At 52.9% G+C, this 24,326-nt stretch overlaps 2 protein-coding genes across 2 annotated transcripts; one reads left to right on the top strand and one right to left on the bottom strand.

Annotated features, from left to right (window-relative positions):
- Positions 1–2,407: 2,407 nt before the first annotated feature.
- RAB25 (RAB25, member RAS oncogene family) lies at positions 2,408–12,300 on the top strand. Its single transcript, XM_001116371.4, has 5 exons — positions 2,408–2,689; positions 7,417–7,612; positions 9,746–9,939; positions 11,469–11,549; positions 11,956–12,300. The coding sequence occupies exons 1-5, from the start codon at positions 2,647–2,649 to the stop codon at positions 12,081–12,083; spliced, it is 642 nt and encodes a 213-aa protein (XP_001116371.1). The 5' UTR covers positions 2,408–2,646; the 3' UTR covers positions 12,084–12,300.
- Positions 12,301–13,854: 1,554 nt separating this feature from the next.
- On the bottom strand, positions 13,855–24,313 carry MEX3A (mex-3 RNA binding family member A). Its single transcript, XM_015111858.3, has 2 exons — positions 23,393–24,313; positions 13,855–19,521 (listed from the first exon to the last, which is right to left on the bottom strand). Exons 1-2 carry the CDS (start codon positions 23,844–23,846, stop codon positions 18,413–18,415), a joined length of 1,563 nt encoding a protein of 520 aa, XP_014967344.1. The 5' UTR covers positions 23,847–24,313; the 3' UTR covers positions 13,855–18,412.
- Positions 24,314–24,326: the final 13 nt, after the last annotated feature.

Below are 24,326 nucleotides of genomic sequence, written 5' to 3'. Positions count from 1 at the left end.
CTCATAGGCAAAACCGTGGGAGTGAGCTCAGAGGAGCAAGGGTCTGGTAGAGCTTGTGTTGCACAGAGAATATAAAGGCCCTGGGAGGTTAGTGTCTATCATTCCAGGTTTGGGGGATGTGTGCCTTTTCTTTTTTTTTTTTGAGAGGATCTCCCTCCGTTGCCCAGTCTGTAATGCAGCAACACAATCTCAGCTCACTGAGGTGGAATCCTGGGCTCAAGTGATTCCACCTCAGCCTCCAGAGTTGCTGGGACTATAGGCATACACCATCATGCCTGGCTAATTTTGGGGTTTTTGTTTTTTGTGCTTTTTAGGGTTTGGTTTTTTTGTTTGTTTGTTTTGGTAGAGATGAGTTCTCAATATGTCACCCAGGCTGTTCAGCTTCTGGGCTGAAGCCATCCTCCTGCCTCCCAAAGTGCTGGGATTACAGATATGAACCACTTCAACTGGCCAGTGAGTGCCTTTTCTATTCTTGGGGTTGGGAGGGTTTCCCCTAACAGCCTAGAACAAGCCATCCCTTTCCTCATCTTCCAGGTGTTCATGTGCTTACACAGACCCTCCCCAGATCTTGAAACCCTTTGTAGTCAAGATGCCTTTGCTGTGAGGCCTCAGGTCCTGTTCAGGGAGTAGAAGTAACCCAGACCTCCCAAAGGCATTCATCTCCAGATCCTCCTCCTACACTCAGACCACTCACTCCAGCTGTCTGTTTCTGCCCCAGGTCTCTGCCTACCCAGTATCCTTAAAGCAGGTCTGTATAGGGAGCTACAAGCCCCCTTCCCTAGTGCCATATAAAGGAACCCATCCCAGAGAAGTGGGTAGGTTTCGAGTCCCAGCTCCACCCAAGATGAGAAACACTGCCCATCCCAGGCCCTGGGCTGTAAAGGAAGGGTGGAAGTTACTGTGGCCACGATGCAGCTCCCACAGCTCTGCATTGCAGGAGGGTGACTGGTGTTCTATCAGCACCTGCTCCAATATCCCTTACTCTAGTTCCTCCAGTGTACCCTCCTACCAGCTCTGAAGGAAAAGCAGGCCAAATGGGTTTCTTTTTTTTTTTTTTCAGACAGTCTCTTGCTCTGTCACCCAGGCTGGAGTGCAATGGCGCAATCTCGGCTCACTGCAATCTCTGCCTCCCAGGTTCAAGCAATTCTCCTGCCTCAGCCTCCTGAGTAGCTGGGATTACAGACTCCCGCCACCACGCCTGGCTAATTTTTGTATAGTTTTAGTAGGGACGGGGTTTCACCACATTGGTCAGGCTGGTCTCGAATTCCTGCCATTGCGATCCGCTGGCCTCAGCCTCCTAAAGTGCTGGGATTATAGGTGGGAGCCACTGCACGAGGCCTCTTTTTTTTTTTTTTTTTTTTTGAGATGGAGTCTTGCTCTGTCGCCCAGGCTGGAGTACAGTGGCGCGATCTTGGCTCACTGCAAGCTCCGCCTCCTGGGTTCATGCCATTCTCCTGCCTCAGCCTCCCGAGTAGCTGGGACTACAGGTGCCCGCCACCTTGCCTGGCTAATTTTTTGTATTTTTAGTAAAGACGGGGTTTCACTGTGTTAGCCAGGATGGTCTCAATCTCCTGACCTCATGATCCGCCCGCCTGGGCCTCCCAAAGTACTGGAATTACAGGTGTGGGCCACCGCACCCGGCCTTTTTTTTTTTTTTTTGAGGAGTCTCTGTTGCCCAGGCTGGAGTGCAGTGGCAGGATCTCAGCTCACTGGAACCTCTGCCTCCCAGGTTCAAGCAAGTCTCCTACCTCAGCCTCCCAAGTAGCTGGGATTACAGGCACCCGCCACCACATCCAGCCAATTTTTTTTTTTTTTTTGAGACGGAGTTTCGCTCTTGTTGCCTAGGCTGGAGTGCAATGGTGCGATCTCGACTCACCACAACCTCCGCCTCCTGGGTTCAAGCGATTCTCTTGCCTCAGCCTCCCCAGTAGCTGGGATTATAGCCATATGCCACCACGCCCAGCTAATTTTGTATTTTTTTAGTAGAGACGGGGTTTCTCCATGTTGGTCAGGCTGGTCTCGAACTCCCGACCTCAGGTGATCCGCCCGCCTCGGCCTCCCAAAGTGCTGGGATTACAGGCGTGAGCCACCGCGCCTGGCCTCAAGTGGATGTCTAAGGGGCTATTTCTTGCTCATTAGTTGGAGGACTTGCCCTCACCACAGATTCCAGAAGCCCAGCAATGCACACTCAGCCCTCAGTGGGCTGTCTCTGAAGGTCCTCTCTCTGAAGGTCCTGTCTCTGAAGGTCCTGTCCCTTTTTAGCTTCCCCCCAACCCCGCTGGAGCTGGTTCTCCAGCTTGCGGGAGGCCAGGCTGACAGCAGACACCCAACCTGTCGAACCTGTCTGACGTCATCGTCTCTCCACCCACCTGGGCCCCAGGTCTCCAGCCACCCTGCTCTTCCTGTTCTCAGCTTCCGTCCTCTCAGCTTCCTTACAGCACCCCCACCTGCCAGAGCTAATCCTCCCTCGGCCCTGCCTAACCTTGAGTTGGCCCCCAATCCCTCTGGCTGCAGAAGTCCCCTTACCCCTAATGAGAGGAGGGGCAGGACCAGATCTTTTGAGAGCTGAGGGTTGAGGGTATTGAGCCAACACAGACTTGTCATCTCTACCCCTGAAGACACCTGTACCCTCCATGCGGAGCCAAGATGGGGAATGGAACTGAGGAAGATTATAACTTTGTCTTCAAGGGTGAGTTGGGTTCCCTGAAGCAAGAGGAAGCCTGAGAGACCCAGAAAGAGATTGATAGAGCCAGAGAGGGCCCCATCCTGGGACTCCTCATTCCTTCAGAAAGAAAGCTGTAGGGAGTGGGGGAGGGCCTGGTTGCAGGGGCAAAAGTGAGGGAGCTTCTGAGTATGCTCTACTGTGGTAAATAATGACGTTGATCCCTCCTTAAGAGTGCTGAGTTAGGCTCCTCTGCCCCGTTCCTAATAGAAACCCAAATCCCTAGTGTCAGCCAGGGCAGCACAAGAGATGGAGGTCAGACTTCAGAAAGGACTTCCCTCTTTTTTTTTTCTTTTTGAGATGGAGTCTTGCTCTGTCCCCCAGGCTGCAGTGCAGTGGCATGATCTCGGCTCACTGCAAACTCCGCCTCCCAGGTTCAAGCGATTTCTGCCTCAGCCTCCCGAGTAGCTGGGACTACAGGCGCCTGCCACCATGCCCGGCTTATTTTTGTATTTTTAGTAGAGACAGGGTTTCACCATTTTGGCCAGGATGGTCTGGAACTCCTGACCTCATGATCTGCCCGCCTTGGCCTCCCAAAGTGCTAGGATTACAGGCATGAACCACCGCACCCGGCCAGGACTTCTCTCTTGAGAAGAAAGGGAAACCAGCAGACAAGAGGAAGAAAGTCATCTTTTCTGGGCAGGTGTACAGGGAAGGAGAGAAAGGAGAGACCTATCCCATTATAGGGTGGGGCAATAAATACATAGGGAAGACAGAAAATATCATGAATTTGCCACAGAGTCTGATAGAATCCAGAGGAGTCCTAGGGTTGTAGCCTCGTCTGCCTGTCCCTTGGCCGACTCACTGGATCTGCATACCAGGCACTGGGCTCAACTTGGCTGTCCCTGGAAGCAAGCATGTATCTTTCTAGCCCCTGTTTTTGGTCCCTTTGCTGTTTCCCAGCCCCACCTTCATACTTCCTTTAGGGCAGGGTGGACTCTACAGCCACCCTACCCCGCTGCCTCTCCCAACCTCAGCCCAGCCCTCCCTTGAGCTGGGACTCTCACTCCAGCACCCGCCCTGGATCTGGGGAACCTGTACTACTGGCATCTTTTTCAGGAAGGAAAGGGTTAGCAATAGTCTGGGGCAATAATATGAGGAACTACCATTTATTGAGCATTTACTATATACCAGCCATTACCTCATTCATACCATAACAATCCCCAAAAGTCATATTTTATTTTGAGGGGCAGTGTAACATGGTCAGGAGCCAGACTGGGTTCAGATCTCAGCCCTGCCACTTACAAGTATTGTGGGTTGGTCAGCCGGGCGCGGTGGCTTACGCCTGTAATCCTAGCACTTTGGGAGGCTGAGGCGGCAGGATCACTTAAGGTCGGGAGTTCCAGACCAGCCTGGCCAACATGGGGAAACCCTGTCTCTACTAAAAATTAAAAAATTAGGGCCGGGCGCGGTGGCTCAAGTCTGTAATCCCAGCACTTTGGGAGGCCGAGACGGGCGGATCACAAGGTCGGGAGATCGAGACCATCCTGGCTAACACGGTGAAACCCCGTCTCTACTAAAAAATACAAAAACCTAGCCGGGCGAGGTGGCGGGCGTCTGTAGTCCCAGCTACTCGGGAGGCTGAGGCAGGAGAATGGCGTGAACCCGGGAGGCGGAGCTTGCAGTAAGCTGAGATCCGGCCACTGCACTCCAGTCTGGGCGACAAAGCGAGACTCTGTCTCAACAACAACAAAAAAAAAAATTAAAAAATTATCTGAGTGTGGTGGCACGTGCCCATAATCCCAGCTACTCGGGAGGCTGAGACAGGAGAATTGCTTGAACCCAGGAGGCGGAGGTTGCAGTGAGCCGAGATTGTGCCACTGCACTGCAGCCTGGGCAACAGAGCAAGACTCTGTCTTTAAAAAAAAAAAAAGTATTGAGGGTTGGGGTCCCTAGAAGCAGACGCTGAGAAGTTGGGGTGTTCAATGTTTGTTTGTTTGTTTTTTGAGACGTAGTCTCGCTCTGTTGCCCAGGCTGGAGTGCAGTGGAGTGATCTCTGCTCACTGCAACCTCCACCTCCCTGCAACCTTCGCTTCTTGGGTTCAAGGGATTCTCCTGCCTCAGCCTCCTGAGTAGCTAGGACTACAAGTGTGCACCACCACGCCCAGCTAATTTTTGTATTTTTAGTAGAGATGGGGTTTCATCATGTTGGCCAGGATGGTCTCAATCTCTTGACCTTGTGATCCGCCCTCCTAGGCCTCCCAAAGTGCTGGGATTACAGGCATGAGCCACTGCGCCCAGCTCAATTTTTTTTATGAATCAGCACCTGTGAAAGGAAGGGAGAGGAAACATAATTGGGCAGAGGGAGAAGTTAAACAGCAACACAGGCTCGACAAAACCTGGGTCAAGGGCAGGGAGCTCTGTGATTGCCTCACCTTGCTTGAGCACTGGGTGTAGGCTGCCCAGAAAAGGCATGACTTCCAGTGAGGCCGCTGTCTGCACCAGAGGCAGATGCTGAAGGAGCTGACAGCTGGAGCCTGTCTGCAGCTTGCACTCCCTGCAGCTTGGGGGCAAGTCCTTCCTTGAAGGCTAATCTGGCCAGCACATCTCTGTGTTTACAACAGGAGCCCTGTTATCTTGGGCAAGTCATTTGACCTCCAAAGCCCCTTGTCTGTAAAAACAGGGAAAATAGTAATGGGATTCATGGCATTGTTATGAGGATTAAATGAGGTAATATGTGTAAAGCTTTTAAGGACACTGCCTGGCACATAGTAAGCATTCAGTACACTGTAAATATGAACCATTAGTATCTCCACTTTACAACTGAGGCTTAGAGGCAAAGTAGTTTACAAAAGGCCACAAAGTCTGACTTCAATGCCCTTGCCCTAAGCACCTTTGGGGTATGAAGCTAGGGCTGAGAGCCCACCCACTGAGAGGGATGGGATGGGGATGTGCCCAGTAGGGGAGAGGCAGGAACACACACACACATACACACACACACACACACATCCTCTTACCGACACATATCCAATATTATTTCCAGCTTTTCCATACTGTCCTACACAAATAAGGAATGTTTAGATATACATTTTTTTATTTTTATTTTTTGAGACCCAATTTCACTGTCGCCCAGGCTGGAGTGCAGTGATGCCATCACAGCTCATTGTAGCCACAACCTACAGGGCTCAAACAATCCTTCCACCTCAGCCTCTTGAGTAGCTGGGACTACATGCACTTGCCACCGCACTTGGCTAATTTTTTTTTCTTTCTTTCTTTTTTTGAGTTGGGGTTTCACTCTGTCACCCAGGCTGGAGTGCAGTGGCACAAACTCGGCTCACTGCAACCTCCACCCCCCGGGCTCAAGCAATCCTCCCACCTCAGCCTCCCAAGTAGCTGAGACTACAGGCACATGCCACCATGCCTGGCTAATTTTTGTATTTTTTGTAGAGATGGGGTTTCACCATGTTACCCAGGCTGGTCTCAAACTCGTGGGCTCAAGAGATCCTCCTGCCTTGGCCTCCCAAAGTGCTGAGATTACAGGTGTGAACCTCCACACCCAGCCAAGAAACTTTTAAAGTTGGAGGAGGCCTTTATAGGTTATATAAGCAAGGAAACTGAGACTGAGAAAAGGTGAGTCACTTGTTCAAGTTCACACAGTTAGTTAGAAGCTGAGCAGGGACCAGAGCCCACAGTATGTGGCTCCCAGTCCTTGGGTGCCAGCCTGCCTTTCCAGAACCACTCTGGGTGGCCTCCTCTAATTCTGTGTGCTCAGCTCAGTGCCAGTGCAATTTGTGGGCTATACTTACATCAGCCCCCTACACGCTACCCCAGCCCCCAGCTCATCCACAGTGGGTAAGACTGGGCCCTGGATGCTGCCCACCAGGCTAAAGGGTCTTCATGGCCCCTCCGGTGAATCCTTTGTCTCTGAAAACCCAAAGGCAAAAACTCTGGCCTGCTAAGAACAATCGTACCAGTCATGATTTTTACACTTACTATATCCTGGGCAACGTCTCACTTACTTCCTACAACAACCCTTAAGGTAGATACTAATGTCTTCCCCATTTTTCACATGAAAAGGACAGCTCAGAGAGGTTAAATAACTTGCTGAAGGACACATAGCTGGTCTAACACCCAGTCCCATGCTCTTAACCATGTGGGACTGCCCCTCCTTAGGGACAACTGGAACCTAACTTTTTACACACACATGAGCACACATGCCTTCCTTTCACCCACAGATGTGTCAACTGCCAAACTTTCTCCTTACCCACACTTCGATTCACACCTCTGTTCATTATGCAAACACACACACCAAACCTCCCACTTGTCCTCCCGGCTCATACATATAGAGACAAGCACAATGTTCTCATACTCCTAGTCCTAGTCCAGAACTGTGCACCCCCCGACCTCCAACCATCCCTGTCCATATTCACACTCAACAGTAATGTCTCCGCATGACACTCATAAACAGCCCACAGATGTCACTCCCTCACTAGAGATGCAGGCTGACTCTGCAACCATATCTCAACAGACCAGGCTATAACCCGTCAAGCCCCTTTGTTTTAAACTCTTGGCTTTTCTGCCCACCGGGACAGATGCACTATGCTGAGTTGCAGACTCCAGTCTCACAGGAGACTCCGTTCCCTAATCTTTTTTCTGAGCTCAGTTCCCTTTTTCTGCTGGGCAGACCCTGCAAGCTCAGGTGGGCTTGGAGCTGCTCTACCCCATGCTCAGCCCTTATCTCTCCACTCCTTCAGTGGTGCTGATCGGCGAATCAGGTGTGGGGAAGACCAATCTACTCTCCCGATTCACGCGCAATGAGTTCAGCCACGACAGCCGCACCACCATCGGGGTTGAGTTCTCCACCCGCACTGTGATGTTGGGCACCGCTGCTGTCAAGGCTCAGATCTGGGACACAGCTGGCCTGGAGCGGTACCGAGCCATCACCTCGGCGTGAGCCCGGGCCTGGGGGGCTGCTGGGTAGTGGGAGTTCTGGGGAAGTCAAGGAACACTTCTGGAGGAGAAGTTGGGGTGGAGGAGGCAAGGGGGCTCAGCAGTGGGCTCTGGGTGGTGGGGGTGGAGATCACAGAAGATAAAAGGTACTGTAAACAGAACCAGCACAAGCCAGGATATAGTAATACTGACTAGTACTACTAAAAGCAGGAATCATTGCCACTTACTAAGCCTTTGCTATGTGCCCAGGAAGGGACAAGGCACTTTACATTTGGCATTTTATGTAACCCTTAAAGTACCACAAGAGTAAAGTGCTATAATTAATTAATTTCTGTATAAATACAAGCAAGGTGAAATCAGGGTGGAACTGGGATGGGGGCAAGCTGCACGGATCGAGAGCGCCCCCTCACTTCCGCACAATGCTCTGCACTTGGCAACTTTCATCTAACCACAGATGGCCAAAAGCTGAACCTGCCATCTGCATTTTATGAAGACTCAGAGGACACATAGGAGGTTAGGCCTCCTGACACCACATCCAAAGTGACTCTTAGGCCGGGTGTGTTGGCTCACACCTGTAATCCCAGCACTTTGGGAGGCCAAGGTGGGTGGATTGCTTGAGCTCATGAATTCGAGACCAGCCTGGGCAACATGGCGAAATCCTGTCTCTACCAAAAATATAAAAAATTAGCTGGGCTTGGTGGTGCGTACCCGTAGTCCCAGATACTCGGGAAGCTAAGGCGGGAGGATGGCTTGAACCTGGGAGGCGGAAGTTGCAGTGAGCCGAAATCGCCCCACTGCACTCCACCCTGGGTGACAAAGCGATACTGTGTCTCAAGAAAAAAGTGTCAGCTGAGCACGGCAGCTCACACCTGTAATTCCAGCACTTTGGGAGGCTGAGGCGGGCAGATCACAGGGTTAGGAGTTCGAGACCAGCCTGGCCAACATAGTGAAACCCCCATCTCTACTAAAAATACAAAAATTAGTCAGGTGTGGTGGTAGGTGACTGTAATCCCAACCACTCGGGAGGCTGAGACAGGAGAATCACTCAAACCTGGGAGGTGGAGGTTGCAGTGAGCCGAGATCGTGCCACTGCATTCCAGTCTGGCGACAAAAGTGAGACTCGTTCTCAAAAAAAAAAAAAAAAAAAAAGTGTCTTTCAGTCAGTGTGAGGCCTAAGCATGTGAAATGGGGTCTGTTTGCCAGGGGGCAGGAAGCAAGAGTCAGGGGCTTTGGTTACACACGCTCCTCGTTACCTGATCTCTCATGAGCCTCAGTGGACTCATCAATAAATTGGGAGTTAGACATCAGTAGTCTGAAGACATCCCATCCAACTCCAAGAGGGAGACTGGATGCTTGCAGTGATGCCTTGAATGGTCTGGCCAGGGACTGCTGCAAGAGGTAGGCATTCAGCTAATCCTAGAAAGATGGCCACAGGAGAGAAGAGGCCACTGTTGAGGAGCCATGTGAGGAAGATCTTGAAGATGGCAGAGTTGGCAAAAGCCCAGATGTGCATTGGTGAAGAGTAGGGGCTAAAATCAGGAGGAGGACCTGAGAAAGTAGAGGGGCTGGCTATGAGGGAGCCAATGGAGATTTTAGAGCAGGGAGGTGAAACTTTTTTATGTAGTCAGTCAGTTGAGACAAATTTTCACTCTTGTTGCCCAGGCTAGAGTGCAATGGAGAGATCTCAGCTCACCGCAACCTCCGCCTCCTGGATTCAAGTAATTCTCCTGCCTCAGCCTCCCGAGTAGCTGGGATTACAAGCGTGCACCACCATGCCCGGCTAATTTTTGTATTTTTAGTAGAGATGGGGTTTCTCCATGTTGGTTAGGCTAGTCTCAAACTCCTGACCTCAGGTGATCCACCCGCCTCGGCCTCCCAAAGTGCTGGGATTACAGGCGTGAGCCACCATGCCTGGCCGAGGGAGGTGAAACTTTAGAGGCTCCAAGACTAGTGTCCCTGGAAGGCAGAGGAGCCTTGGGCTGCTCTGTTGGGTTTTGGGCCCCTGGCTGCAAGTTTCTGTATTTCCTGATCTCTAGTACTCTGATCCCGGGTGTTCCAGCTTGATGGCTCTGCTCTGATGCTGGGTCCAATGCCCCGATCGTATCTCTGTCCATCCTTCTCATTCCCACCTAGGTACTATCGTGGTGCAGTGGGGGCCCTCCTGGTGTTTGACCTAACCAAGCACCAGACCTATGCTGTGGTAGAGCGATGGCTGAAGGAGCTCTATGACCACGCTGAAGCCACGATCGTCGTCATGCTCGTGGGTAACAAGAGTGACCTCAGCCAGGCCCGGGAAGTGCCCACTGAGGAGGCCCGAATGTTCGCTGGTGAGAGCCTGCCACTACCCAGGCTGACTCCTCCAAGCTTATCCCACCTTCCCCTTGCAGCCTCCCAGGCCCTGCCCCCACCCATAGAGCCCCAAGCCTGGCGTTCCTCCACACAGTCCTCTACCTCATCCCCTCTTCCTCAGCATTTCCCAGCACTTCCCCTTTGGGACCCTGTGTCTCCCATGATGTCCCACCACTTGCCCTGAGATTGTCTTTATTGATTTTTTTTTTTTTTGAGACCGGGTCTCCATCTGTTGCCCAGGCTAGAGTGCAGTGGTGTGATCTCGGCTCACTGCAACCTCTGCCTCTTGGGTTCAGTCATTCTCATGCCTCAGCCTCCTGAGTAGCTGAGACTACAGGCATGTGCCACCACACCTGGCTAATTTTTGTATTTTTAATAGAGATGGGGATTTCACCATTTTGGCCAGGCTGGTCTCGAACTCCTGACCTCAGGTGATCCACCTGCCTTGGCCTACCAAAGTTCTGGGATTACAGGTGTGAGCCACTGTGCCCAGCCCATAGTTGATTTTAAGGCAGCCCTACCCTGCAATGCTCAAAGATCTTATGGAGAGGATACACTTCCCAGGAGTCTTCTGGGTTTAGAGGCAGCACAATATGGTGGTTAAGGGTGTTCTGGAGTCCCATGGCCCAGCCTCCCATCTGCTCTTCGCCAGTTGCTAAATTGTGGGACATGGAGCAAGTTCCTTATGCGTTTTCTTTGTGTTTCTGGATTCAATTTTCTTTTCTTTTCTTTTTTTTGAGACGGAGTCTCGCTCTGTTGCCCAGGCTGGAGTGCAGTGGTGCGATCTGGGCTCACTGCAAGCTCTGCCTCCTGGGTTCACGCCATTCTCCTGCCTCAGTCTCCTGAGTAGCTGGGACTACAGGCGCCCGCCACCACGCCCGGCTAATTTTTTGTATTTTTTTGTAGAGACAGGGTTTTCACCGTGTTAGCCAGGATGGTCTCAATCTCCTGACCTTGTGATCCACCCGCCTCAGCCTCCCAAAGTGCTGGGATTACAGGCGTGAGCCACCGCGCCCGACTTGGATTCAGTTTTCTTTTTTTTTTTTTTTTTTTTTTGAGACGGAGTCTCGCTCTGTCGCCCAGGCTGGAGTGCAGTGGCCGGATCTCAGCTCACTGCAAGCTCCGCCTCCCGGGTTCACGCCATTCTCCTGCCTCAGCCTCCTGAGTAGCTGGGACTATAGGCGCCCGCCACCTCGCCCGGCTAGTTTTTTGTATTTTTTAGTAGAGACGGGGTTTCACCGTGTTAGCCAGGATGGTCTCGATCTCCTGACCTCGTGATCCGCCCGTCTCGGCCTCCCAAAGTGCTGGGATTACAGGCGTGAGCCACCGCGCCCGGCCTTGGATTCAGTTTTCTAAATGAACCTACCTCATAAGTTGTTTTAAGGATTAAATGATCTGCTATATGCCAAGAGTTTAGCACATGGCAAATGTATACAGCAAACATTAATACTATTATTATTATTGCCTTTGACTCCCACAATTAACGGTGTGTTTCCCTTCCTGGCAGAAAACAATGGACTGCTGTTCCTGGAGACCTCAGCCCTGGACTCTACCAATGTTGAGCTCGCCTTTGAGACTGTCCTGAAAGGTTAGAGCCTACCTTTATTCTGCACCCCTATTCCATCCCCGTGGCTTCTGCAGGCAGCAGTAGGAATGCAGACACTCAGCCCTCACCCCAGCTAATTTCTCAGCTCCTCTGTGGGTCCTGGCACCACTGCCTGTCCCCTTCAGTCCCTCCCCAGTGCCTCCCACTCAACCTGGAGCTCAGGGAAGGAACAGGCCACACTCCCCATGGGGCTGACTCTTGGTTCCTTCTCCACCCAAGTAAGTAGAAGGGACCCCAATGTCCACACTTCATTTCCTTCCTGCAAAACCTCCAGCAAGTGTAGCCACCCCCATGCTCAGAAGGGGCATGCAGTATGTGTGGAGGGTGGGGGAGGAGGGAGCATGGGCTCTAAATCTTCTGGCCTGATCACTGCCCCCTGCCCTCCCAGAGATCTTTGCGAAGGTGTCCAAGCAGAGACAGAACAGCATCCGGACCAATGCCATCACTCTGGGCAGTGCCCAGGCTGGGCAGGAGCCTGGCCCCGGGGAGAAGAGGGCCTGTTGCATCAGCCTCTGACCTTGGCCAGAACCACCCTGCCCCCACTGGCTTTTTGGTGCCTCTTGTCCCCACTTCAGCCCCGGGACCTTTCCTAGCCCTTTGGTTCCAAATATCAGACTGTTCCCTGTTCACAGCACCCCCAGGGTCTTAAGGTCTTCATGCCCTATCACAATACCTCTTTTATCTGTCCACCCCTCACAGACTAGGACCCTCAAATAAAGCTGTTTTATATCAATGCCTGGTCATTCTGCTGCCTCCCGTCTGTTCTTCCCTTTTCTCCTTGTCTGCACCTCCCCTTCAACTTTGGCCCCTCCTCTGAGTCCCTGATCCCCTTCCTCTGTCCTCCCCACAATACCTACTGCCCCTCAGGGCCAGCTGCCTCTGGAGTTCTGTGGTCTGGGGATGGTGCCAAGGGGATGGGAGGTGCCTGCCCTTCCCTCTGCCAACCCCCAGGGCAGGTGGGGGAGGGAGGAGAGCATGGAGGGGAGGGGGTATCTGGAAGGCGAGACAAAGGAAACCATCGGCGGGCACCATCTGGTGCCGAGGGCCCTGGTGCCAAGAACTGAGGTCACTGCAATGCCAGGGGCAAGGGGAGGAGGCAGCGGGAGATACAAGGGAGAAGAGGGGGTCAGGGCCTGTCCTGTAGGTGTGTACTGGGGAAGGGGTTTTTAAGCCTGAGAGGTGGAAGGTCCAAGTCCTCCATCCAGTCTTTTTTTTTTTTTTGAGATGGAGTCTCACTCTGTCGCCCAGGCTGGGGTGCAGTGGTGCAATCTTGGCTCACTGAAACCTCCACCTCTCGGGTTCAAGCAGTTCTCCTGAGTATCTCTTGAGTATCTCCTGAGTTCTCTTGAGTATCTGGGATTACAGGCGCCCACCACCACACTTGGCTAATTTTTGTATTTTTAGTAGAGACGGGGTTTCGCCATGTTGGCCAGGCTGCTCTCAAACTCCTGATCCCAGATGATCCGCCTGCCTTGGCCTCCTAAAGTGCTGGGATTACAAGCTTGAGCCATCGAGCCCAGCCCATCCAGTCTTCTTCCTGATCCCAAAGAAGAGGGATGGATTGAATCTGGTGGGGTAAATGGGGAGGGTCCCTGTCTCTTGGCTCTCTGCCCCCTTTCCATAGAGCCTAGGAGATGGCTGTCCAGGTAGCATCTCTGTCTCTGCCTCACCTTCCCCTGTTTTTCTTTTTTTAAGACGGAGTCTCACTCTGTTGCCCAGGCTGGAGTGCAGTGGCGTGATCTCAGCTCACTGCAACTTCCACCTCCTGGATTCAAGTGATTCTCTTGCCTCAGCCTCCGAGTAGCTGGGAGTATAGGCACGTATTACCATGCCCAGCTAATTTTTTGTGTTTTGGTAGAGACAGGGTCTCGCTATGTTGCCCAGGCTGGTCCTGAACTCCTGGCCTTAAGTGATCCATCCACCTCAGCCTCCCAGAGTTCTGGGATTACAGGCATGAGCCACTGCACCCAGTCATGAGCCACTGCACCCAGTCACCTTCCCCTGTTCTTCAGGTCAGGGTGGAACAAGGCCTGACTGCACCTCCAAAGAAGAGAAGGGAGTAAATGGAGAGAAAAGGCAGGGGATTAAGAGCTTGAAGACTCAAGCAGAGCTATGGAGAGCTAAGAGGGGGAACTTAAGGGTGGCAAGGAACTCTGGAGATATCCACTACTCACAGGTGTGTAGGGAGCCCAAAGCCACACTAGAGGAAACCCCAAGCTGCAATCCCCACCCAGATCCTCCCACTCACCCCAAGATGGCACAGACTCATATGCTGAGAACAAAGACAGAGCCTTAAGTAATAGTACTTTTAATAAAATTAAGTTCTTAATAGCACATTTAATACATTAACCCTCCCCCTTCTTGGTTTCTCTGCATTTTGTGCAACATCACTTTGACTTGACTATTCTTGGGTCTGTTTTATTTCCCGCTTTTATTTTGCTTTTGAAATCTTTTTCCTTGGTGGATTTGTATGTGTCTTCACTAGATGCCTCAAATTAAGTCTGACCACAATCCTACTCTACTTTCTACAGTGGAGAGACCATCCTCCCTGCCCCAGGGCTGTCTCCACCCACCCCACCCTTCCCCACCCGCACCCTCGAGTGGGGAAGGGGAAGCCCTCCCCACCCCAGACGCTACCATCCCAAACTAGCGGGGTTTCTAGGACAAAAAGAGCAGGGGGAATCTGTCCCTAGGTGGGGCAAGAAGAGTAAACTGGGGAGAGGGAGATGTGTTTGGGGTCTAGGGCCAGGGAGGGGCATGGCAGAGTCATTGGTGTAATGAATGAAGCAGGCTCCTCCTGCCAAAAGGAGAGCCAAGGGGCCTCTCCACCCCCTTGAATAGGAGGGGAAGGCCCAGTGATTGCAAGCTGGGGTTGGTAGAAAGCAAGTGCTTTAAAAATGTTGATTTCTCACATGCAGAAGCCAAGTCCCCCAGTTTTGTGTGGGGAGGGCAGTGTGTTCCCAGGCCAGGGCACAGTGGATGACCACTACCTGAACACTTATAGATGGAGGTGAACTGGAGCAGAGGGTTAGGGTTGGGGTCACCCAAAGTCCCTGTGCCTTTCCCTTGTCTCTGTGCCCATGGGGATGCCTTTCTCCCAGGCCTTGAAGGACAATGTCTCCACTCCACTCCGTGGGAAGTCCCTCTTGGAATCTAACTTTTATGAGACAAGAAAGCACTTTGCAAGTAGGTGAAGAACCAGTCAGCTTTAAAGAACAATTATTGAGATTGTTACTGCCACTGCTGCCATGGAGGTCAAAGCTAAGTGGAAAGCTGGTTGGGAACAGGGGTAGGGGACTGATCCCCTCAGTGCTCTTGAAGCTCTGAAGGTGAGAAGCGTGTGTGCATGTGTGTCTGTTTGTGGAATGACTTCCCAGGCTCTTAAATCAATCTGTAGAGAAGTGGACCGAGGTCACACTTCAAGAAGGACTTCCTCAGCTAGGCCTGGGGGAAGCATGCATGGGAGGGTTTGAGCTGGGAGCCCCAGGGGAGGACATACCACTTTGGAGTATGGGCTGCCCAGGTACTAGGGGTGCAGGTGAATGTGCTTGGCCTCCTCTGCTGCCCTCAGCCCAGCCCGTCTTATTGAGATGATCAGTGTGCATCCTTTCCAAGACCCTGGGAAACGAACCCCTCATTTCTTTGTCCTACAATTTAAAAATCCAAGGATTCTCAGAATCAACCCCAGCAGACTGGAAGCTCCCAATCTTCAGCTAGTAACCTGCTCCAACCCTGATATCTGAAGATGGGGTAACTCAGGGTGGACTCAGCCACTTCCCTCCTCTATTTATCTTTTCCTTACGACTTGTATACATTCTACTGGACCCAGGGGCCCTCAATGCTACTAAACTTTAAGCTATCTGAATATTGTCTACTAAGTAACTAGTAATTGTTTCTTTCTCTCTCTAGGATTATATGAAATAAATTTGAATTATTATTATTAATAATTATTATTTTGTAGTATTCTTTTCTTTTAAACCCCTCGGTTTCTCTTTTTCTTCTCTTTCTCGTTTTTGGTTAAAAAAAAAAAATCTAGATCTCTTAAATCTCACACATCTCTGAGGGTTCCTATAGGCCTGCTAGGCCTCAATTCTGGATTTCCCCTCCTCACTTGCCCTGGAACAGGGCAGGGGAAAGTGGTGGGGGACACCCCAGGATCCTCAGTCCTTAGTCCTACAGCTTCTTCCTTTCTTGTTAATCCCTTTCTTTGTTTGGCTCTGCCGGCTCCCCTGAGGGGGAGGGGGAGAGGGGAGGAGGAGTCCATGGAGTGAAATCCAATCTACTGGAAGGGCCCCAGGAGGGACCGGGTTCCCCCAGCTCCTCTCTCCACCATTCATCCCGGGATGCTCCCCCAAGAAAAGCAAATGACATTCCTCCCCAAAAAAAAGTGGGGGAAAAAAGCAACGTAAACCCAAACATATATTAAAAACACTTTTTTTTTTAAGATTTAACTCTGAATACAAATGTATTTTTTCTTCTTCTCTCCCTACATATATTCTAAACCTTCTAAAGTTTTTTTATTTTTTTAAGGATCACTTTATCATAAAATAAAATATCCTTTTCATATAATAAATTACCTAATAAAAAGTCTTTTTTTTTTTCATATTAGCCCAGGTTCTTTGCTACATTTATATGGTAATAAACGCCTTTATTAAAATAGAATATTAAATTATAAAGAACTGCTTTTTTTTTTTTTTTTTTTGCTATTTTTGTTTTCTCTCCTCTGTGTTGGTCGCCTGTCTCGCTCCCTCTCATGCTCTCTTTCTCTCCTCTATTTTGTCTCACTATGTGTGTTTTGTGTTTGTTTCTAGGTTTGGCTCAGTTGGTAAGGGTGGGATTGAATTTGCTGAGCCCCCTAGTGTAACAGTCTTCTGCCTTTGTGGGTAAAGAGTGGAGAGGGGGAGGGGGATCGACAGACAGACATCCCTTCTTCCCACCCCCCTCCCCACCTGCCCCCGGCAACCGAGGGTGCCCATTTGGTTTGGTTTCTATTGTACAGACATCTCAGGATGGCTCACATAGGCGGGAAGGAGGGAAGTTGTCACAGGGCAGTTTTCTTGGCTGTGACCTCCTTCCCCTCCCCTCCCTGGCTGGTGTTCTGGAGGGGAAGGCTGTGGAGAGGTGTTAATTCTCGACAGGAGGAAGGAGAGGAGGAAATCCCCTCTGCACCTCCACCTGCTCCATCCAGGAAGAATGGGACTCTGGAGCTTTAAGTGCTCGGGCGATCACTCAGAACAGTCCCACCCCATTATTTACAAGGATCTCCTGGGACTCCCATCCCTCCATCCTCTCTTGGCCCGGCCAGCGGAACCAGGAGGGTGGAGAGCTGGTGGCAGCCCCAAATGAGCATGAGGGAAGCAGCAAAGGGGGTGCAAGGCCTGTAACAATATGTGATTCTCAGAATAGGCCCTGCTGCCCCCCAATCCTGCTTTGCCCCAGGCTGACCCCTCTCTGAAGACCTGGCTTCTCCTCAACCACATCGGGTGGGACACAGACTCCATGATTTGCATGGAGGATTCAAGCTAATAAGGATTCAAGCTAATAAGGATTCAATAAAGGTTCAGGTCAGGTTGAGAGGGGTGCAGGGAGTTGGGCACTGCATGGGAAGAGCAGCTCTTTCCTCCACCAGTCTCTCCTCCTGCCTCATGCCCTTTCCTGCTCCTTTAAATAGCAGACACACTACTCTGGCGCCCCCACTTCCACAACCAGAATATCCAGCCCAAGAACTACTCCCTAAATATAATGCCCATAGGTGATGAAGGTAGGGGTTTGACCCTTTACCCCAGTATTAGTCCCCTCCTCACATTTTCACTGAGAATGGGGATACATTCCATTAAGAATTTGAGATGTTTCTTTGGAGGAGTTGGGGAGAGGGCCTCTAGATGCCTGAAGAGGAATGGAGGGACCAATCAAATATTCCTCCCCCTACTTCTCCCCAGGAGGATGGTGTCCCCAAAGCTGGGCTGGAAGGGGCAGGGGCAAGGGGAAGGGAAGAAAGACAAAGATAAGGAACAGAGCTGGGAATGACAGCCACCAAAAGAAAGCAAAGCAAAGAGCTGGAGGGAAAGGAAAGAATTGAGGAAAGGGGAGATCCCAAAGGAAGGGAAGAGAGTGAAGGGGGGAGGGGCGGGGGCAGAGAGGAGCACCCCTCTCCAGATTCCTCTAGCCCAGCTTTGTGGGGACAGATGGCTTCTGAGCCTTTCAGCCATAGAAACGATTGACATGCTTCTCTCCCCCAACCCCTAGAAGATCTACGCAACTTCTGATAGGGCTCCAAGTCCCTTACACCGCTGGAAACTGATGACAGTTTCACAAACAGGATATGGGGGTGGGGTGGGGGGTAAAGGGTCATGCTAGGAGGTCGGAGGTCAGGACCAGAGGGCTTAGGGATTGGAAAGAGCACCTCTAGATACAGGTGGTAATTCTCCCTCTCCCTTTTACCCACCCCCTCCTCGCAAGAAGGGGTGGAGTGACACACAGCGGGGGAGGTGGGCAGAGGGCGTCAGAATGCCTTAGGTCAGAATGCCTTAGCGGCCACCTCTCCTCTGGCAAAACAAAAGTTTCTCTTAGCTGCTTCCAGATTTAAGGATGTGTTGAGGTATCAGAGTTGTAACTCTAGTAAAATTTTCAGTCTGGCCCCCTCCCAATCTTTCCAGGACAGGGTGACCAGAGGCTCTGAAAGTGGCCCACCCTCCAGCCACCACTGCCTCCCTCCCCCCTTCCCCAGCGAGCGAGTATCTCTAAGCACCTTGCCCCTCAAATCACCGCTTTCCAAAAGGCCTTAGTGGAAAACAGGTCCAGGGTGGGCCCCGTGGAGTGGGCCCCGGAGGCATGGGGCACGGGGCTTAGGAGAATATTCGGATGGCTTGCGTGGCTGTGATGTGGCAGACAGGACACTCTGGGTCCGTCCTCTCGCAGATGCGTACTGCACACTCCATGCAGAACAGGTTGTGTCCGCAGGGCACAAGGGCAGCAGTCACTTCGCTCTCAAAGCAGACCATGCAATCCCGCCCGCCGCCGGGGCTCCGCAGGCCGCCTCCACCAAGTTTAGAGAAGCCCTGGAGCGGCTCTCCCGGGGGGCGCCTCGGGAGTCCGGCCAGCTCGGGTCCCGCGGAAGTGGCAGGGGAGCGGTGTGCGCCCGGGGGCCCAGCGCGGGCCTTGGCGGAAGAGGAGGAGGAGGAGGAGGCCGAGGAGAAGAGCACGGAGGTGGGCGTGGCGTTCTCCTGGCCCGCCCACAGCGGGGGGCTAGTCTCCGCCACGCCGTAGTACACATCCTGCTTGCCCACGCCATAGCCCGGAAAGAGGTACCCGCCGTAGCCAAAGTCCCCGCCCTGCTCACCCAGGCGTGGGGCCTCAAAGCCAGAGTCCACTCCGCACTCGCCGATGCAGCCCAGGCTGTTCTGCCGGAAGGTGGAGAGGGGCTTGCAGCCGGGCGGGTGCACCCGCCAAGCGTCGGAGTAGCGGCTATCGAGTGCAGCGTCGGGGCTCCCCGCCAGGAAGTCGTTTTCATTGTTGTACTCGAGGATCTTGCCAGTGCGCACCGCGATGTGCGTCTCGATCTCCTCGCGCGCACGCTCCACGTTGCCTGGGGCACCCGTGATCTCGAACACGGGGTCGCGGTCACGGCTTGGTGTGATAATGTATGTGTTGGTTTGCTGCTGGATGCGCTTGATGGTTGCCCCTTTGGGGCCCACCACCAGCCCCACCACGCGGTAGGGCACCCGCACACGGATGGTCACCTGGCCAGGCAGGGCAGGAGCTACGCCAAAGGCGGCACCTGACTTGTTGCGGGAGGCACGGATCATGGAGAAGTGCTCCGCTGCTGAGATGATTTCCCGCCGGGCGGTGGCCACGTCCTCCCGCCGCCCTGTCACCATGAACACTGGTTCCTCGCCTCTCACCGGAGTCTTGATGTAGGTGTTGGTCTTGGCCCTCAAGGCCTTAATCTTGCAGCCTGGGATAGGGCGGGGAAGGAGGGGGACAAAGAATCGCACACAGCAAGGTTTGTGCTGGGACCAATAAATTCCTGATCCTCACCCAAATAGCCTCCCAGGAACCCTTCAGTCTACCCCTTGAAATGCCCACTGCTGCACACACAGTCCACCCTGACCTGAAGAACCCATTTATCAGATCTCAGATGTACCTAATGTCTCTAGCAGCCACAGATTTCAAAATGTACTAACTTTCCCTGAGTTCCATTCAGGGCCCTCCAAATTCATTCACTCCTCAAAACCCCCAAATAATCACTGACCCTCCCAGACAAGGTGGTAACTCAAATCCATTCACAAACTACACTCCTTTCCCCCAACATTTGCTCTTCCTTCAATTTCTCTACTGATGCCTGGCTACTCACAAACTTCCAAATCACTTAATCACCCCCCACATCTGTCACTGACCCTGATGTTTCCACAGAACCCCAATGTGCTCAGTAGTCTCACAATCTACTCATGTGACCCTTGATCATTAAAAGTGTCCTCCAAACTACCCAGGGACCACTGAAGTCTATCTGCTCTATGACTGCCCCACATGCCTTCCACTCAGTAGTTTCTCTCAGTGGGCCTCAAATTCATAGTGAGTTTGCAGCAGCGATTAGGGTGTGGGGGACTGGGAAGGGTCTGAGAATCATAATTTCAAGGAGGAAAGGAGGAGTATGGAAATAAAGAAACTTCTGTGTGAGGGAACAGTGCCCAACCCCATGTCACTCTTGTCCCCCTATACCCTGGGGGCAAGAGAACTGAGCTGGGCTGGGGCTGAGTAGGGTGAGGGAGAGGTATTTTGGATCCACACTCCTGCTTTGAAGTAGGAGTGAGTTAAAGCTGGGAGGTTAGGGAAAGGCAGGAAGAGAAAGAAGAAAAATGAGACAAAGAGAGACAAAGAGGGAGAAGGCTAGAGAGAAAAGTAAGGGCTACTGTTTCTAAAAGCTGCTGACCTGGGGTCTGAACAAGTCCCTCTCCTCCTTACCTACCTTCCTCTTTCCTGCTCCTAGCTTCACACAGAGCTTCCAAGACTCATGCCCTTTTGGGAAGCACATGTCACGTGTGTGAGTTCGCACACATGTACCTAAGAGATGTGCCTTTATCTAAATAATACTTATTTAGATAAAATCTAATGTATACTTTTATACACCTCTTTCATACACACATCAAGTCCCTGTGTTTCGGCCTTTCATACATCCCACTGTCCATCCCCATCCTCCCCAGCACACAAACAGCACATTCCTATACACACCCACACCCACGACTTTCAACCCCATTCACATATAGACCCACTCACACCCTTCTCTGAGCACAATTCACTATTACCTTTTTCTCTGCAACCGAAACCAAGTGGTCCTACTTTTCTGCCTGTGCCCCAACCCTCCAACCTGAGACCTGAGGTGAGCTCATTTTTTCCTCCTTCCTCCACTCCAGATGGCTGCTGCTTCAATGCTGGCAGATTGGGGGGTGGGGGGGAGAGAGTAGGTTGGGGCCCCTCCCCTCACTTTTTTTTTTTTTTTTTTTTTGAGACAGAGTCTTGCTCTGTCACACAAGCTGGAGTGCAGTGACATGATCTCGGCTCACTGCAACCTCCGCCTCTTGGGTTCAAGCGATTCTCCTGCCTCAGCCTCCTGAGTAGCTGGGATTACAGGCACCTGCCACCACACCCGGATAATTTTTTGTATTTTTAGTAGAGATGGGGGTTTCACCATGTTGGCCAGGCTGGTCTTGAACTCCTGACCTCAGGTGATCCACCCGCCTCGGCCTCCAAAGTGCTGGGATTACAGGTGTGAGCCACCACACTCTGCCCCCTCCCCTCACTTTTAAAAGACCTTAAGAAGGAGAATTTGCTTGTTCCCTCTTGTCTTCAGACCTCTTGGCAGTTAAGAAGTCCTACCTGTTGTCCAGCCCACATCCTTGCTGCTTTAATGTCAGTAAATGATTGTTCTATTTTCGAGGTATGGAGGGTCGCAAAACAGTGAACTCCCCTCTCCTACCATTTCTACTCACATATCATTTGATGGGCACCTGGGTTCTGGCTCTAAGTTTTGGGTCCAAAAACTTAAATGAGAGCTAAGTATCTTTAGCAGTTGGGGTTGGGGTGAGGAGGACAGGCCAAGACATCCCAGTAAGAAGAAACGCTAGAGGCCTGGAGGTGCAAAACTGGTGGTGGGTCTTTTCCTGGGTTCTGCAACCTTGAAGAAGCATCTCTTGAAGGGAAGACCTACTGGGCTTCACCTTCCTAGAGGTCAAACAGAGGAGCACTAACACTGCAGCAGGAGGAGGGAGGTTAGACAAGAGGGAGGACTTCCATATACTTGACTGAGGGGCAGGCTTATCTTTTGTGAATAAAAAATCCCCTTACTTTTATGAGGGACAAGCCCATCTGATGCGGAGGCAGAAGAGGAAAGAATGACTCCATTAAATTCCGGGGCCTCCCAAGACCACCCCCACACCCAAGAAAAGGTAGCAATGTCCGTCCCCACCCAATTCCAGGGCTTTGGATCCCCAATTTCTGACAAGAGGAAATCCAACTTTCTAAATCAGAAATCTCAAGAGATGGAGTGCCCCAGGGAATGAGGGCTGTGTAGGGGAGTGGCATCTTCCCCTCCTCCATTCTGGATCTCTCGGTGAAATCCCCCTAACCCCCAGCACTCCCAGTGGATGAGGTGGGTTGTGGAGTAGGGGCCCCCCTGGCCCGCCTCTCCTTTTCCTCCGCCAGAAGCCGGCCTCCTCCCGCACTCCCAGCCGGAATGCAGCTCCTCTATTGTTCCCCACTGTGGGACAGCTCCTCCCCCACTCCTCCCCCACCCCATACCTCCCCAGCCCAGGCTCTTTGCAATTTCCAAATCCCGCCCCCCCCACTCTCCTTGGAGAAGCCAGGAGAGGGAAGGGTCCCCAAGATCCCGTCTGCTCAATTTGGACCTTCACCAACACCCCCACCCACCCACCCAGGGATGCTGGAGCAGCAGAGGGTGTGGTACCAGACATACTACGCTGGATTAATTCTGCACCCCCTCCCAACAGACCCAGACACACGCCCTCCACCAAATTTCCAGGTGAAGGTTTCTTGCCCCCCAGCATTCCCCCTCCTGCCCTGTCCTACTCTTTCACTACCAGAGACCCCTCTCTAGGCCTCTGGCCCAAGGCCGTGGCCAGCCCAGAACAAAAGCCAGAGAGGGAAGAGGAGAGGTCCAAGCCAGGACGTAGCACTTCCTTGGAGACACCCCTTCCAAAACCCCAGAGACAGTCCAACTTTGGTGTGTGGGTGACCACAGGACCCCCTCCTCTCAGCAGCCCCCCTCACCGCCTCTTCCCCAGGCTGGGACCCTCCCCTGGGCCACACCCCCTTCCATTCCTACACTCAGCCCAACAAAGAGACAGATACTCAGTCTGGCTTCGAGGGCCAGGTCTCCCCCAAAGTCTGTAACTCCAGGCGGCTGGGGGCCCCAGGGGTGCCCCCTCCCCAACGTAGGAGCAGATATCAGAGTACAGGCTTCTGAGTAACTCTTTGCACATTCCGTCAGTTTTTCTGGTTAGGAGTGGACACCCCCTCCGGACAGCCTCCCTGGATTGGGAGACCGATCCCCTCCCCTTTCCCTCTTCCAGTGCGAGGATATTTCTTTGTTTAAGGGCAGAGCTCTGGGGGAGGAAAGATCTGGAGAACCGTCCCGACTAGGGGTAGCTGGGAACTTTGTGGCACTTGGAAATCAGGGTAGGGGGCGGGTCTCTCTTTGTGGGGAAGGGACAGAGCCGGAGGCGGGCAAGAAGGGAAGAAATGAACTTTCCGCGCTAGGGACGGAGTGCCCCCACTACAGTCCCTCTCAGTGGTCCCGGCGCCCCGCTTACCTTGCCTGCCCACGATCTCGGCCACGTGCTCGGAGGTGGGCACCGGAACACACTCCGTGGTGTTGCTGCTGCCCTTCAGGCGCAGCTCGGCCTCTTTGTAGAGAGCGCAGAGCTTGGCGTCGCTCGCCCCTTTGGGGGCGGTGGGGGGCTGGGGCGTCTGCGCCGCGGGGGCCGCCGTCGGGGCGGCCGGGGGCGCCGCGGGCGGCGGCGGCGGGGCCGGCTGCGGGGGGGCGGCCGGCTGCGCGGGGGCGCCGCCCCCCCCACCTCCCCCGTCCTCGCCCGCCGTGGGGGCGGGGGGCTCCCCCAAACCCAGGAGGCAGAGTTGATCGAGAGCCAGCTGAAGGGCGCGCTCGTCTTCCAGCAGCCCTCGGTCCTTAGCGCTTCCCCCGAAACATCCTAGTTCTCCAAAGCCCCCATTTCTTTCCATTATTCCAGATACCACTAGACTAGGCATGGCGAAACAAAAGCTGGGGGAGAGAGAGAGGGAGAGAGAGAGAGAGAGGTGGTGGAAGGGAAAAGAGGAGAGAGGAGGGGAGGGGAGAGGAGAGGAGGGGGTGTGTGGGGAGGGGGGAACAAAGAACTGGGGAGGGGGGAAGAAAGCGAGATAGAAAGATAGACCCTCCCCCTAAGCCCCCCTCCCCAAACACCCTGTAACCCGACTCCCCTCGCCCCAGCCCCCGGGGTGGGGGTGGGGGGAAAGAGAAGCAAAACCAAGAAAGCAGATCTCCTCTCCTCTCCGGGGGTGACGGGGGGCGGGGGGCTGCAGGATCTCTGCCCCCACCCCTCCCGCCTCGGACCTGGGAGTCTCTAGCCCCCGCCGTCCAGGCGCCCCCGTTAGGCTCCCGCACCGAGCCCCAGTCCGGGAGCGGCGCTCAGTGGCCCCCAATAGAGCCCAGCCCCTTCCAGCGCTCAAACTCTTTTGTTTTAAATGAAC

This window comes from Macaca mulatta, chromosome 1, assembly GCF_049350105.2.
Source record: "Macaca mulatta isolate MMU2019108-1 chromosome 1, T2T-MMU8v2.0, whole genome shotgun sequence".
NCBI lineage: Eukaryota > Metazoa > Chordata > Mammalia > Primates > Cercopithecidae > Macaca > Macaca mulatta.
The sequence above is the reverse complement of the archived record's forward strand: the minus strand, read 5'-3'. Positions and strand labels throughout refer to the sequence as shown.